The sequence below is a fragment of the Helicoverpa zea genome, chromosome 7 (genome assembly GCF_022581195.2).
Source record: "Helicoverpa zea isolate HzStark_Cry1AcR chromosome 7, ilHelZeax1.1, whole genome shotgun sequence".
Taxonomy (NCBI): domain Eukaryota; kingdom Metazoa; phylum Arthropoda; class Insecta; order Lepidoptera; family Noctuidae; genus Helicoverpa; species Helicoverpa zea.
The window spans coordinates 8,246,944-8,262,580 of NC_061458.1; the positions used below are offsets into that span (position 1 = coordinate 8,246,944).

The window sequence follows — 15,637 nt, forward strand, 5'->3', positions numbered from 1 at the left end:
ACATATTTTCCATACAAAAGCTGTCAAAACGTTAAAAATATTCCTCAGATAGAAGTTATCTGGCGAATGAAAAATCAGCCCTTAGTAAATATCCTGATTCAATGTACCTGTGATCAAATATTCATGACATTAAAATCAAACACCTGCATGGTCAAGTACAATGCCAAGATCTGACCACCAGTCTTACCTACTGAGTTGAGGAGGTCAGATAGGCAGTTGCTCCTTTGCAAAACAATGGTATGTCAATTTTTATAGAAATCTCATCTAGTACAACACACTGCCGACGCGGGAATGCGCGGGAAAGTGCAAGGGTAAAAATCTGCCATCCCACGCTACGCGACGGGGCACGGTGGGTGCAAATTTGGTGTGAAATGACTGTACATTGTCTTCAGCTGTCGTCATCGCCCGTCATAAACTTGATTATCATGAACAAAAAACACATGTATTTGATTTAATCATTTATTGGCATAAGAATCATACATCGGATTACAGATTCCTTAACTTCAATCAAATACCTATAATCGGTAGGAGGAAAATATGAGCAAATAATTGATACGTGTGATCTTTTTTGTTATTCGTCTGATCATGAGTGTCTCACAAATTAAGAACCTCCTCCTTTTAACCGACTTCTCAAAAAGGAGGACCTTTTTGCTTCTCAATTCGTCGGGATCTTTTTTATGTACATTATTCACCAATTACTCGAAGACACCTGGACTGCAAAGTTCTATGTTTGATAGGGTATAAAAGCCAGGTGGTCCCATAGTCATCGAGTCAAGAACTGATGATGGGAACCCTGAGAAATGGAGGGTAATTTTCGAATGTTATGGGCATGCGTAGGGTATAAACTTGATACTAAGGCATATTTCTGATAACACTGTGTAACTGTGAAGTTTTGAAGCTGACCTGACGATGGAAACAAGTGAAGGTCGAGGTAGCAGGCAACGGTACATATTTACTACCTCGTTTTTGGGCTTAGTTATATTTAATTTAATTTATTCTTTATTGCACACTTAACAACAAATATATAAAAATAATACAGACAGTTTATGTACAATGGCGAGCTTAACCCAGAATTGGGTTCTCTTACAGCCAACCTTAAAGCCATAGAGAGATTCGATAGTGGTAGGGTAGATTCAAAAAAGTGCACAACAAACATTAATAATTAAAGAAATATATATATATATATATATATATAAAAAATAACAATATACTAAACATATATATGTAGTAAAACTACACAATACATAAACATAATACACATAAAAAAAAAAAAAATATATATATATATACATACAAATATAAATGTCATTCATGATGATAAATAGTAATCCTTTACTCGTCTCTTGAATGCACCCAACGATGGGCTTTCGCGTATTGAGTGTGGAAGGGAATTCCACAGTCTCACAGCACGAACAGTGAACGATCCATCATAGCGGCTCGTAGTGTGGGAAGGGACACGAAGAAGGAGAGATGAGGAAGTGCGACAAGGTTTGCCTCTCGGAACAAGAAACTCAAAACGTTCCGTATTGATGAGAAACTTTCCTCTAATGGTCATAGTGATAGCTATGCTTGTCTAAAAAATTTGTAAATAAACATATCGGATGTGTCATATCTAATCACATTTAATCCTATCACATATCATCATCATCTCCCGGGTCTTTTCGCAACTATGTTGGGGTCGGCTTCCTGTCTTACCGGATGCAGCTGAGTACAAGTGCTTTACAAGGAGCGACTGCCTATCTGACCTACTAGACCCAGTTACTCGGGCAACCTAATACCTCTTGGTAAGACTGGTGTAAGTCTTTAGGCTTCTGACTACCCGTAACGAGCGCCAAGGATGTTCAATGACAGCCGGGACCTGCAGTTTAACGTGCCATCCGAAACACAGTCATTGGTGTCTAAGATATACTTAGAAAGTACATACAACCTTAGAAAAGTTGAACCCGTACCCTCATACTTGAGATGTTGGTACTTTAGCCACTAGGCCACCACGACTAAATCCTATCACATATACTTTATAAAAAAATTACCTAACCCATTCAGTGGTTTAGCCACCGGAGTCAATTTTCGTTTTCATAATTTACATCAGTGTAAAGCAGAGACAAAGATAGAAGTATCGAATGTTTTGACCAGTTGATAGCTGTCAGTTTCAAGGGAGAATTTCAGTTGTTTGTAATGACTGACTCTTATATTTTGTTCTAATTCTAGCACATTTTTATTCTACATACTTTGTATGAAATTTTTTAAGCTATTGCATAGCTTCTATCGCAGGCCTTGAGCGCGGGGACCAAATCCAGAAATTCCGTAACGAAAAAACCTCACGCTCCCCACTCCGACGGGCACGGAGGTATGGCTTGAAGGCCGTACATCGTCTAACGTTGTGTCAGTTCAGCAGTCTTCGACACGGCGCTGTGTGTCGTGCGATTAGACGTATTGTACGACTTAACGGAACTCGCCCGAATCGAGACGAGCTGCTCCGAAATCGGACGAATACAATACAGAATGCTATGCAATAGCTTTACCGCGGCAGTCCCCGATTGCCACACGTATTTTTTTAGTTATTTTTTTCATTTTAACGTTTTTTTTAGTTGTCCTAATCGACATAATGTTAACCAGTATATTAAACGAATTTAATTAAATGTCATTCATCCACCAGACATCGACTTCTACGCCGATGCACCTAAAAATATTGTTTTTTTTGCTTTTTAGTGTTTGGATTCCCAGTCGGTTTTATTTTGTTGTAAAAAGTTTTTTTGGGAAGTCGGTTGATAAATGGAGTACGTGATTCTACGACCAGAAATGCCTGACTGGTACTTTAAGTAAGCCTAGGTAAACTGTAAGGAATAAAATGAAACCATTTCATAGACATATTAAATATTATTTATTTGCCAAAAAAATGATACAAAGATACATATATACTAGGCCAATACAGATATAATATATGCACTATTATCACAATAAAAACTTGATGCATAAATACCAATATTGTGAGAGTTAGTACTGAAGTCAAAGAATAGGAACAGAACACAAGTAGAACGACGGTTGACAGAAAGATCAGTTTCTAAATTGACTTTTACTGTATTCTGTTAGGAATGTAGTAAAAATCTTATCAGAAATCCTTGAGATAAGTCTGGTAGACTATACCGACCAACATACCAAAATCATATTTTTAGGATCATTTTGTTCCCATCTTAACTCATTTTGCAGTAAGCTTCGAGCATGTTGCATAAAAATATAGCCTATAGAACTCACGAAGACCATAGTTGTACATCAAAGAAGTTTAAATGAATCGATATAAGAAATAAAAGTAAATACCGATATCGGAACTATATCCGTACCACCAGGCATAAATATTAGACACAAAATAGTTGAAATTATAAGAGAGAAAACGAAAATGTTAACGTAATGTTAGTGAAAGCAGTTGTTAGACTTTTATTTCCTCATAGTGTATAGTATATTTTGATCACTTTTCAGCATAGTGCAGTGGCAGACAATGTTGTAATCCTAATAGCATTATTGGTCTACAAAGAATGTTATTCAAACCAAAAAGTCGTTTCAACTAACATAACGTCAATGAAGGATAGAGGAACACACAAACAAATGACTGAATTTTAGCATTTATTTTGTAAAAAAATATATATTATCTTATGACATTGATGTTACAATTTGAACGAGCGCGAATATCGTTAGCAGACCAGCACCAGCTTGATAAGTCGAAGCTCCACTTTCAGTTGGTGGGGCTACAGTTGTTGTGTTTTCTTGACTAATTCCGAAGACGGTTTCGTTCAACCAAGCACCGTGGCTGAACACTCTAGAGTATACGTCAGGTGATGGCATTACTACTGGAGATGCGCAGTCTTTTGACAAGAAAAGAACGCCCTGCAGATAGTCGCCGCAAACCAGGGGGTTTCCAATGTCACCCTGGAAAAGAAACAATGTTATGAGCTTTACGCTTAATTTAAGAATTTCGGATATTATTATGAGAATCGTATTGGTTGTTCAATTTGAAAAAGGTTGGAGGCTAATTATTTTGGACCGAAAATTAAATCATTATGACACTGAATAGAAAACAATTTAAAGAATACTCAAATAGATTATAACGCATCGACTATCGAGTTACAGCAAAACAGAGTTAGATGCGTTTGCGTTTACTGAAATGATGAGATTATTGTATTAGACATAATTTAAGGTACATGCTTACATGACATCCAGTACTGTTTGTCGGCGGCAAAGCGCACAGCATGTTGGGAAACACAGTAATTGAAGTTCCTTGATTGTTGTAGGATTGGAAACAGACAGCGTTTTCAGTTATTCGGCTTCGAATGTACATCAACTGGTAACTTGCCTATAATCATTTTTTCTACATTAATACAAACACATAAAGTTCGAAGTTGCAGAAGTGTCTGTATTCATCTCTAATTCAATCATAGTAAGTATCACCCACTTATTGGAATTTTGTATATAAAAATGAGCACATGGATAGTGTATCGAGATAGCCTTGCTAGTGAAGATAGTACTCGACATCACCATCCGCCATTTTGGCGCCAAGTTTGATAGTTGACATAATGACTGATATGTCAAGCTGACCACCAAAAGAGATGATGGACAACAACAGTTTGAGACAAGGCACAGACTCTATCATCCTCCGAGCCTTTTTCCCAATCATGTTGGGGTCGGCTTCCAGTCTAACCGGATTCAGCTGAGTACCAGTGCTTTACAAGAAGCGACTGCCTATCTGACCTCCTCAACCCAGTTACCCGGGCAACCCGATACCCCTTGGTTAGACTGGTGTCAGACTTACTGGCTTCTGACTACCCGTAACGACTGCCAAGGTTGTTCAATGACAGCCGGGACCTACAGTTTAACGTGCCATCCGAAACACAGTCAGTGGTGTCTAAGATATACTTAGAAAGTACATACAAACTTAGAAAAGTTGCATTGGTACTTGCCTGACCTAGGATCGAACCCGCGCCCTCATACTTGAGAGGTTGGTCCTTTACCCACTAGGCCACCACGACTTCAACCTACACACACAGACAGCACAGACTCTATCAACCAATGCCATACATGACACTCCTTAAGCAAGTTATCCTAGAGAAAAACGAAATTCGGTATGTACTGTAAGAGTAACCTGCAAACATTTGTCGGCCGATGTTTGTTTGAGCTCATAAATCAGTACGAAGATGAAAGAAACCCATAACACAAGGATTAATTGACCGTTATCATACCGACTACGATTTTGATAGGAATCCAGATATTAGATAATAAAAAAAATTGACATCCACCGGGTCAAATTTCGGCCGACTGTTTAGTCTGCCGTGTGCAGTTTCAAACGAGTTTAAGACAAAGTGGGTCATACTCTTCATTGGTTGTTTAGTATAAAATATTGTAGCGTTAATATGACTTACAGTGGCTGAACTATTTTGGGCTCCCCAACCAGGAGTAGTGCAACCTGGTTCTAGTTGAATTCCGATATCGGCAGTGGGAAGCCTCAGGGTCGCCACTGCGACGTTTGAGAACGGACTGACAGTCTGAAAATTGAAATTCATTCAGTGACAAATGACTAGTTAAGCTAAGTTAGATAAGCCAAAAAATGTGCTTACAGTAATAACAGCGATGTCGTAATTAAAACGCTGGCTCGGGTTAAACTGAGGGTGGATTGTGAAGTTAGCTACATTCCGAACACGATACTCGTTAGAGTCATCGTCGAGCCTCGTTGCGCCACCAAATAGACGGTGTTCTGACGCGACAATTAGCCTGAAAAGAAAAAAAGTTGAATATTATGTTCCCGGAATACCTACCTAGTCAAATAAATAATCAAACAAAAACCGGCCAAATGCAAATCTTACTCGCACATAAACCACGTTTGTTAAAATACTTAAAATATACTGTCTCTGATTTTTTTTTGTAGTAAAGCTATCATAAGGTACACCCCGGTGACAGGCAGAAGTATTAGTAATAGGGTCCCATTTTATACTTTGGGTACGGAACCCAAAATTGAAAATAAAAAACACTGTTGACTTACTGATTATTGTTATGAAGGCAGGACGCAGCTGTCAAAGCATGACTTAACGTGATCAATGCTCCTCCACATCTATGTCCTCTCGTCAATTGAGCCACTTCACTTATTCTTTGCAAGGAAACCTGTAAGAATATATTGGCATACATCATTCCCGAATTGGCATCGCAGGAGCATTCTCAAAAAAACCGCTAGACAGTATAGGTAATTAACGGTTTTTTCAAATCGATGAAAGAATTAAATAAATTCACCTGATTCTATTACGTAGGATATAAATGACTATACGAAGAACGATCATCAGAATTGGGCCTATTAATTAAGCTGAAGAACTATGGCTATGAGAGAAGTCAACGTGAAAACGTCTGACATCATCGATGATGATTAAGAAAAACAAATAAATATTTGAAAACAAGCTGTTCCGCGCGGGCTCTCTTGAGTCCTGGGGGAATTTCTTTAAAATATAGCTTATGATAATCGAGGATAATTTAGCTTCCTCACCGTGATTTTGAAACCATTTTAATAGATTCGGAGCTTTAGGCTTCACAAAAAAAAGGTTCCTCTTTAAAATTAGTAAGTAAGATGGAAATAAGTGTATCAATGCTTACCATGTAATTGAACTCATTTCCAGTAGCAACGGTTCCACCAATAATTCTGGATGCGCCTTCAACTGAATAGCTTGCTCCTGTTGGTGATCATTTTATAGTTTAGTCACTATCTTGTAGAAATACTACTTAAATTTATCATCATCATCATCCTCCTGCCCTTATCCCAATTTTATTTGGGGTCCATACTCTTCTATCTGCCGTCATCTCGCAAGTTACATTCTTTCTAACTAAATCGACTTTCACATAACCTATCCATCGTTTCTTTGGTCATCTTCTTACATCCACGTTCACGTTAAAGACCTTCCTCACAACGTGACAGCCGGTTTCCACGCAGATTTTCTGTTACCGGCGCCACTTTCAAACTTCCTCTTATATACTCATTCTTCACTTCATCCATTCGCGTATATGTAGGTATATGTAGGAATACTTAAATTATTTCAAATATACATGTGATCATATTAGGCACGTATGTTAATCGAAACCTTCTTTTGTAAATACCTACTAGTTGGAAATTTCCATTTGCAAAGGTTATTTTATGAATGAAATAATTTATGAATAGGAATGTCATTGTATTGCCTACAGTGCAGTGCGTCATGCGGTTTCGATCGTCGTTTTTTTTTTATCGATTTTATAAATACACTTGTAATCTGCGCCCAAATTATGAAATCTGACAAGATTTATCGCCTTTTGCGTAGACACAGTTTACATAATAAACATTACTTGGTTGAAGGAGATGCGAGCGCAAATATCAAAGAATGGACTAAGCCAATTAATGATTCCAGAATGAAATCAATCAATGTAATAAAAATCAAAGCTTACCATAAAGAGCAACCACACACAGTATCACAAACTTATTCATTTTAATTAATTTCAGTTAATAATGTTCACATAAACAAACACAATAGTTCTTTCTTCCTGTTAGTGAATAACTGGGTAATATAGGTACTATGAATGAGGTCGATATTGTCTGTATAATCAATATATAGGAGTTCCAATCTTATCTCATCCGCGCGGAATAATTTTTTATCGCAATCATTTTGAGGAAACATATAACTAAAAATATAAATCAGTTCCATAATCGCTAGACTAACCCAACCATCTCAGTTAAAATTCTTCTTTACGGTGGAATTACATTTAGCAAATATCCTGATTCAATATACCTGTGATATACATGACATTAAAATCAAACGTCTGCATGGTCAAATATAATACCAAAGCCAGTAAGTCTGATAACCAGTCTTACCTACTGAGTTGAGGAGGTCAGATAGGTAGTTGTTCCTTGCAAAACAATGGTATGTACATTTATAAACAAATTACGTAAAGTACAACACACTGCCAATGCGGGAATGCTCGGGAAAGTGCAAGGGGAAAAATCTGCCATCCCGCGCTACGAGACGAGGTAAGGTGCAGTGGGTGGAGCGCCTAAGTTATCGTTATCGCCGTCATCAACTCAATTATCATGAACAAAAAAAACATGTATTTGATTTAATCATTTATAAATTATGACATTAAAATCTAAATTTAAATAGCCAGTAAGTCTGACAACCAGTCTACGGGGTTGCTCGAGTTACTGGGCGGAGGAGGTCAGATTGGCGGTCGCTCCTTGTATGACACTGGTACCTACTCAGGTGCATCCGGTTAGACTAGAAGCCGACCCCTGCGTAATTGGGAAAAAGGCTCGGCAAGTGATGAAGATCAAGTACAATGGTGGTTTTCTGAAGATGATGTTATGAAAATATGGTATGAGATGGCTATAAATTGTCTTAAGTTGTCGTCACAGCCCGTCATCAACTTGATTATCATGAAGGAAAAAAAAACACGTGTATTTGATTTAATCATTTATGCCGCATAAGAATCTTAATCCATCAAACATCAGATTATAGAATACTAAAACTAAATTCAAATACGTTATTGTTAGGAGGAAAATATGGGCAATTTATTGTTTGTGTAGTTTTCTTCGCCCTTTTGATCCGTGTTTCACAAAAACCTACATAATGTTGTGCAATATCTTTTGGATAAACTTTTGTCATTTGTACCTAATTATTCATGTTGTTGGGATACATCCTATTGAGCTTATCGATATCGATAAAATCTGTGACAGTTAAATTCCATTCCATAGTACGTGACTTTCCGAAATGTTAACAATGTGAGTCATCATCTTCTGTCTAACCTTTGTCTAACTATGTTGGTTGGTTAGGCAGGTTGGCTTTAAGTTTAAGTAGAACAACGGAGCGGAAAATCCGCTATTGTGAAAGATGTTTTCAAAATTTGCAGTTCTTACAGAGTTCGGGTGTAAGAATATTGTCTAAAGATAACATCCGATATTTTTTTAACAGTAGGTGTTGGGCGATTCTTTCGTCTTCCATTTTACACGAAAATGGGGTTTATTTAAACCCTATAGAATGTAAACGAAATCATTGATGCTTTAATTGTTGTTATTTATTTATAAACAACTTAAACTATCTTTACAGGAAAATAAACTTATTTATACATATATACAACTAAAAACTATTATAAAATGGCATCAAAAACTCCTCATCGCTGCCCACCGGGAGTGTACCCAATAGGCTGGCAGCATTGCCACGTTGGATGGCATTGCTTAATTTTTGACCAAAATAAAAACCAGCCTTTGGGTCACTTGAAGTGTCAGCAAGTCGCTTTGACAGATCTTTAAAAAGCAGATGAGCACTTGGACCCCACGGCCCGAGGGTTTCAACCCCAAACGGCTCAAAGGTATAGTTACCAACCAGGGTGCTATATTTGCGCCATTTGAGGCTCTCTGCAGCGGCAGCAGCGGAACCAGCACATCGCGCCGAGCTAGGAAGGTGAGATGGTGCAAGAGTATCGACACAGGTCGCGTCCCATACTAAAGACCTACCCATCTTCCACGAGAATAACGATAATAAATCTTTAATCAGTTAATATCGTTTGTGAGATCTTTACCGTTTTAAAAATTGCTTAGCTAATCCAGCCAGTTCGTCCGTGTGGAATGGTTATTTTGGGCATAAGTTAAGAAGGGATTAGTGGCCTATCTCAGTCTCCACCCATGTTTCTACGTTGACGTCGGCTTCCAGTGTTTCACAAGGATTGACTACCTATCCAACCTCCTCAACTCAGTTACCCGGCAACCCCAAAGATCATCAGAATGACTAGTCTTACTCAGGGGAAGACTAGTGGTCAGACTACCTGTAACGACTGCCAAAGACGTCCAAATAAACCGAGACCTACAGTTTATCGAGCTCTTCAAAGCACGGTCATTCGTGTTCAAGATATCCTTAGAAATTACATGCAAACTTAGAAGAGTTGCATTCGTACTTGTCTGACCTAACTCATTACTCGATCGAGCCCACACTCATACTTGAGAGGTTGGTTCTTTACTCAAAAGCCCATCACGACTTACTTATTTTAGTGTAGTAGTTCATTTGTACGACTCACCATTACGCTGCTTTACTATCGATAAGGATTTATGAAAACTTTCCACCATTAAACTTAATATCTGACATGTAATAATATTATAGTATCCCTATTGCAAAAACAATGGCCAACAATGTTTTGAGTTCATATACATATAAAAAGGTATGTAAGACTAAAACATTTTTCAGAAAATTAGTTGATCATCCATATAGGTTCTCTTTATGAACTTTTAGGGAAATAACACTAGATACTCTTTCAAAATAATATTAAAACAAGCTATTAACATTTCTAAATAAAAGACAGAGTTATAAAGTTTGCCATTTTATTCATTAAAAATATTTATTCGTTATCCATAACGAAGAATTCATCAAGTAAACCTGCCAGTAACAATTTTGAATCACACGAAGGATTAGAACCGAACGAAAGGAGTATTCATTTTTATTGTAAAAATAATACCTTATGACGTCAATGTTACAATTTGGACTATCACGAGCATTGCTAGCAAACCAAAATAAAGTTGGTAAGTAGAAGCTGCGCTTGGTAAAGGTTGGCGTCCAATAACTATTCCTTCTATCCAATCTTTGTATCTGAAAACCCTAGTGTAGGCATCGGGGTTCCACGGCAAGTCTGTCATCGGCAAACGGCATCGGTATTTCGTTGTTGCAAACCAAAGGGTTGCCGGAGTCACCCTGAAAAGTAAGAATAATATTACGTAAAGTTCTTGATTAGGTACTTTTGTAATCGCACACTGCTGTGTACTTGTGAGGGAACTTCTTTCGATACTAATACTACCTAGGAGCTTATGTTACTCGAGGACAGTATAGCTACTAAACAGTGATAGATTTTTTCGATGTACAGACACGGAGGCTCTGATGAGCCTTAGGGTACAAATAAACTAAATGATTTTGATATTTATTATAATAAGTATGGATAGGTTTTTACCTGACATCCGGAGGTGTTTGTTCCAGGTCAGGCAAGTACCAATACAACTTTTCTAAGTTTGTATGTACTTTCTAAGTATATCTTAGACACCAATGACTGTGTTTCGGATGGCACGTTAAAATGTAGGTCCCGGCTGTCATTGAACATCCTTGACAGTTGTTACGGGTAGTCAGAAGCCAGTAAGTCTGACACCAGTCTAACTAAGGGGTATCGGGTTGCCCGGGTAACTGGGTTGAGGAGGTCAGATAGGCAGTCGCTTCTTGTAAAGCACTGGTACTCAGCTGAATCCGGTTAGACTGGAAGCCGACCCCAACATAGTTGGGAAAAAGGCTCGGAGGATGATCCGGAGGTGTTTGTGTAAGGTACAGCACACAGCATGTTTGGTGTCATATTTATCGCAATGCTCTGGTTACGGTAGAAAGTGGAACACGGACTGTTTGTCGTCGGATAGCTCGTCGTGTACAACAAGTTAACACTCGCCTAAAAATAAATATTCATTACACAAACAGGAAAAAAACATTTGTTAGCTATTACTAGGTTTTCTAGACGTGATGATGTCCTCCTAGCAGATTATCGCCCCTGGCGGCTGTTCTCATATAAAGAGGTCAGCCACCTGCGCAGGACATTATTATAGTGCACAAGCATTTGCGCAGACACAGGTGCACTGTCATAACCCGATAAGACTGGAGAGAGTTGGCAGTTACTGTAAATGGTGATGTAATATAACGTCCACGACTAATTCTTTCAACTTCTTTTTAAGCACAACTTTAAAAATGTCACTTACATTAGTTGAGCTATCGTAGCCTCCCCAGCCGGGAGAATGACACATATATTGGGTGGTTATGACGTCCGCATAAGGCAAGTTTAAAACCATTACCCTATCGGTTGGAAAATTTGAAAAGGCCTGAAAATAGAAATTAAGTCGATCAATTATTAAAATTATTTTTATCAATGCTTAACAAAATTCAAATTAACGAATAAGTACTTGATCATTATTTTACAATGTAACGTTTATAGCAAATGATTAACATAACATTTTGTAACTGATCTGACTATTAGGAACTGCCAGAGATATTTTGTAATTATGTTTTATTTAAATCACAAATGACTTACAGTAATAATTGCTATGTCATTGACAAATCGTACACGTGGATTAAACTGGGGGTGTACCATAAAGTAAATAACCACTAGAGAGCGCACTCGCCAATTTCTTCTAAGAACACGACTCACCGCTGCGGGCCGGGGGACGCGACATAATCCGCGGCTACTATTGGTCAGTTCAAGGTCGAGTTGCACGAGTACGTTCAGAAAGGGATGGCTCTCTTTCAATTAAAAAAACAATCGATAAAATGTATTTCATCGTAGTAATAAATACTCAATAAAAAAAGTATAAGAATATTTAATAAAAATCAGTCTATTACAAAAAAGAAATCCGTACAAGAAAATTATTGATTCTTAAAATGTATTAATTTAGTATACATTGTTGGAATCGCTAACTAAATAAACATCGGAATTGTTTTAAATATTCTAAACAGTCGGGGGTGAAGTGCCTTGAGCAAACAACGTTGTATTTTGTTGGAAACCAATTTTCCCTATTGATAGTACCTCTCTTTTATTTCTGGAATCTTCGGAAATCTAAAATGAAAATATTTTTTTTTTCGATTACCTGTTTTATTCGACAGTTAATTTACTCATTGGCCAAAATCAAACATATTTTTTAATAAATGTAAATGTACTATTATCGATATTCACTTCATCTTTAAAGGTAACAACCCAAATTTCTTCGATAGGAATACAAAGGGCAAGAAAGAGATGGACGTATTAGAATTTCTTAATGAAAGAAAGGGACTTTCCCAAAAGACATCAACGAGCAGGCGCGCGGTTCACCAACCACCAATTGAAATAGACCCCTTTAAATAGAAAATACCAATTTTCGTAATATAATTAAATCAAAGCCAAATTTTGGTATTGATACTTAGCGATGAAAAGTAATGCCATCCCTTTTGTAACTAGATGTCCTGGATTGTTTTTCGAACCATTTCACTGCTCATTTAGGCATCTTTAAATTTTTTTACTTAATAAAATCCACAATAATTTAGCGTGTACGCAGGTCATAGACTTGGTCACAACTAAAGCTTTTTACTAGGATTGTAGCCTTATAAGAGCTAAATCTCTAATGTTTGGCGAGCGTCGGGGCACTGTATGCGCAGTCAAGTGGTTTTATAGTCTTTGGGGTGTACTGTGAAGCTTGATATACTTTGTAAAAGGAAAGTAGCATTATTGTCAAGCCTTGCTGAACCAGCAAAAAGCCAGTAATCTCTTGTACGAATTTGAGTGAATCGTCTGAAAAACAAAATTATGTTACGATTACACTAAAAAAAAGTAATATTTGACGACACAGCGTTTTCACAGTCATGAATTTTCCGAGTATAAAAACTATTATTTACATTAAACTCTTTATACATATATTTTGACTATAAAATAGCCGAAGCTATCAAGCTACTCTTGTCCGTAATTTGTTCAGGAGTAAGGTAGGCACCTATCCCTTGTACGAAAATTATATCTAATCCTGTCATTGCTAAATATGTAGTGCTGACTAACCCAGTATTATTATTATAAAGGCACGATGCAGTTGTCAATGCATGACGATACGAGACCAATGCTCCTCCGCATCAGTCCTTTCGTAGTTTGATTCCTTTGACTTCTTTCTTGCAAAGAAACCTGTAAAAACACACTGTCTTAGAACCTGCATCACAGCCCACAGGAGTATTCCCAAAAAAAGCGTACCGTGTCATAGACAGGTGCCAGAAATCTCCTTCAAAGAACTGAGACCGATGCTGATAGTAAAGAAGAAAAGAATATATTCGTGGAGCAATTCTTAAAGTATTATCTATCTTTATTTACCATGTAACGGAATTAATTTTCATGTGCAGCTATCACACCTATTATTCTGGATGCCCCTTCAACAGTGGAATAGCTTGCGCCTGATGTGAAAATAATATCTTTAAGATTATGTCTTGAAAAAATTGAGCTTTAAAAAAGTTTCAATAATAAGTAAGTAAAAGGATGTGATTTGCAGCGCTATAACCCTAGCGGATATTTCACATTGTTATGCTAAGTTACGGGTACAAAAAACAACTGACAACTACCGGGACAAACGATGACGATTGAAAGCACAAACCAAGTTTTTTAGCCGCGCGGAATGTGTCGCGCGAAGAAAAACAGCTCATATGTGCGATAAAATCCACTGGTGAGAAAACGCTGTCAGTCTAGAAACTCGTAAGCTCTTCTCTACGCATTGTAATTATTATTATAAAAAAAGGAATTACAACTCGATATGTACCCCATCACAAGAAGCACAGAATTTACCAGATCCAATAAAATATATTTTATATAATTATATTTTATACATATTCATAAACATTATTTTTTTTAGGCTTCAAATCCAGTTTGAAAACATACAAAAAAAATATATTTTTAAGAATTGATTTAAAATAAGACACACCATAAAGAAGAATAATACATAATGACGTTAAAATGTTCATGTTTAAGACCGAAAAAAGATCAGATACTTAATTAAAACCAGGGGGTCCTGTAATTGTTGTGTTAATATCTTACTAAATATTAAAATGTGTTCAATATTGTTAGTCTAATCAATATAATTATATGACTTGCAATCTTATCTATTTGAGTAGTGGTTTTTTTGGTCGCAATGTCTGTTTGAGGAAACATCAAAATCATTATCAATGATACCTAGCTAAAAATCATGCAATCAATCAAAAAAGGTTTGCAAAACACCCGCGCTTCACCACTTTCTAATTGTTTTGTGTGATGGCGATTCGGATAAGATCCTTGTGTAATGTGTAGGTACCCATATAAAAATTACTCCTAAAACTGTGGTGTTCCGATTTTACAATGTTTATAGTAAAAAGTTATTATACCTAGTTTTTAAATTTTATTTTTGTTATGAAACGACATCGATTAAAGGTACATGCACCGATTTTTTTAATAGGTCCTTGGTTCATAGATGTATTTTTTTTTACTTTACAAGTACTTTCTGGCATTTGTTTTTCTCTGGAAACCAGGACAAAAATATAGCCTATGTTACTCGAGAAGTGTATAGCTTTACAACAGTGAATGATTATTTTAAATCGATTTAATAGTTTTGCAGCCTTAGGGTGGGTACAAACCAACAAACAAAAAATGTTTCCTTATTATATTAGTACCTATATATGACAACTGGCGATTATCTTAATTAAAAAAAATTGAATATTTTTTTTACTTACCATATTTAGGTATAGAGCAATCACACAAAATATAATCAATTTTTTTTTCATTTTTCCACCCAGAGAGAAGTCGTTGTGTTAATCACTAACTGAATAGTTCAATAAGTTTAATGTTGTATGTTTTATCAATACATAGGATTATCAATCTTATCGTGTTCATACATGAGATGTTAGCTTTTTATCATAATATGTAGTTGAGGAAACACAACATAAAAAATATGAGCTTTGAAAGAATTAAAGTGAAGTTATATGTAGTATTAATTTTTATATGTATAGGTCTTTTTTATGAGATTTTTTTGTGTGAAATTTGTTTGATTAACCATGCAAAAGTATAGGTTCTCTTTATTGACTAAAGTCACTCTAAAGGTACT

At 36.6% G+C, this 15,637-nt stretch overlaps 1 protein-coding gene and 1 long non-coding RNA gene across 2 annotated transcripts; both read right to left on the bottom strand.

Annotated features, from left to right (window-relative positions):
* Positions 1–3,605: 3,605 nt before the first annotated feature.
* Positions 3,606–7,603, bottom strand: LOC124631974 (trypsin-like). Its single transcript, XM_047166627.1, has 7 exons — positions 7,444–7,603; positions 6,625–6,701; positions 6,026–6,144; positions 5,604–5,757; positions 5,409–5,531; positions 4,202–4,345; positions 3,606–3,921 (listed from the first exon to the last, which is right to left on the bottom strand). The coding sequence occupies exons 1-7, from the start codon at positions 7,481–7,483 to the stop codon at positions 3,646–3,648; spliced, it is 933 nt and encodes a 310-aa protein (XP_047022583.1). The 5' UTR covers positions 7,484–7,603; the 3' UTR covers positions 3,606–3,645.
* Positions 7,604–11,327: 3,724 nt separating this feature from the next.
* Positions 11,328–13,723, bottom strand: LOC124631856. The gene is made up of 3 exons (XR_006984546.1): positions 12,094–13,723; positions 11,765–11,884; positions 11,328–11,460 (listed from the first exon to the last, which is right to left on the bottom strand). It is a non-coding gene; the product is annotated as an uncharacterized LOC124631856 (long non-coding RNA).
* Positions 13,724–15,637: the final 1,914 nt, after the last annotated feature.

Coding starts and splice junctions, on each gene's coding strand:
- LOC124631974 (XM_047166627.1), bottom strand. CDS start 7,483: ATGAATAAGTTTGTGATACTGTGTGTGGTTGCTCTTTATG. Junction 6,145..6,624: donor GAAATGAGTTCAATTACATG/GTAAGCATTGAT, acceptor ATATTCTTACAG/GTTTCCTTGCAAAGAATAAG. Junction 5,758..6,025: donor TGCCTTCATAACAATAATCA/GTAAGTCAACAG, acceptor TTTTCTTTTCAG/GCTAATTGTCGCGTCAGAAC.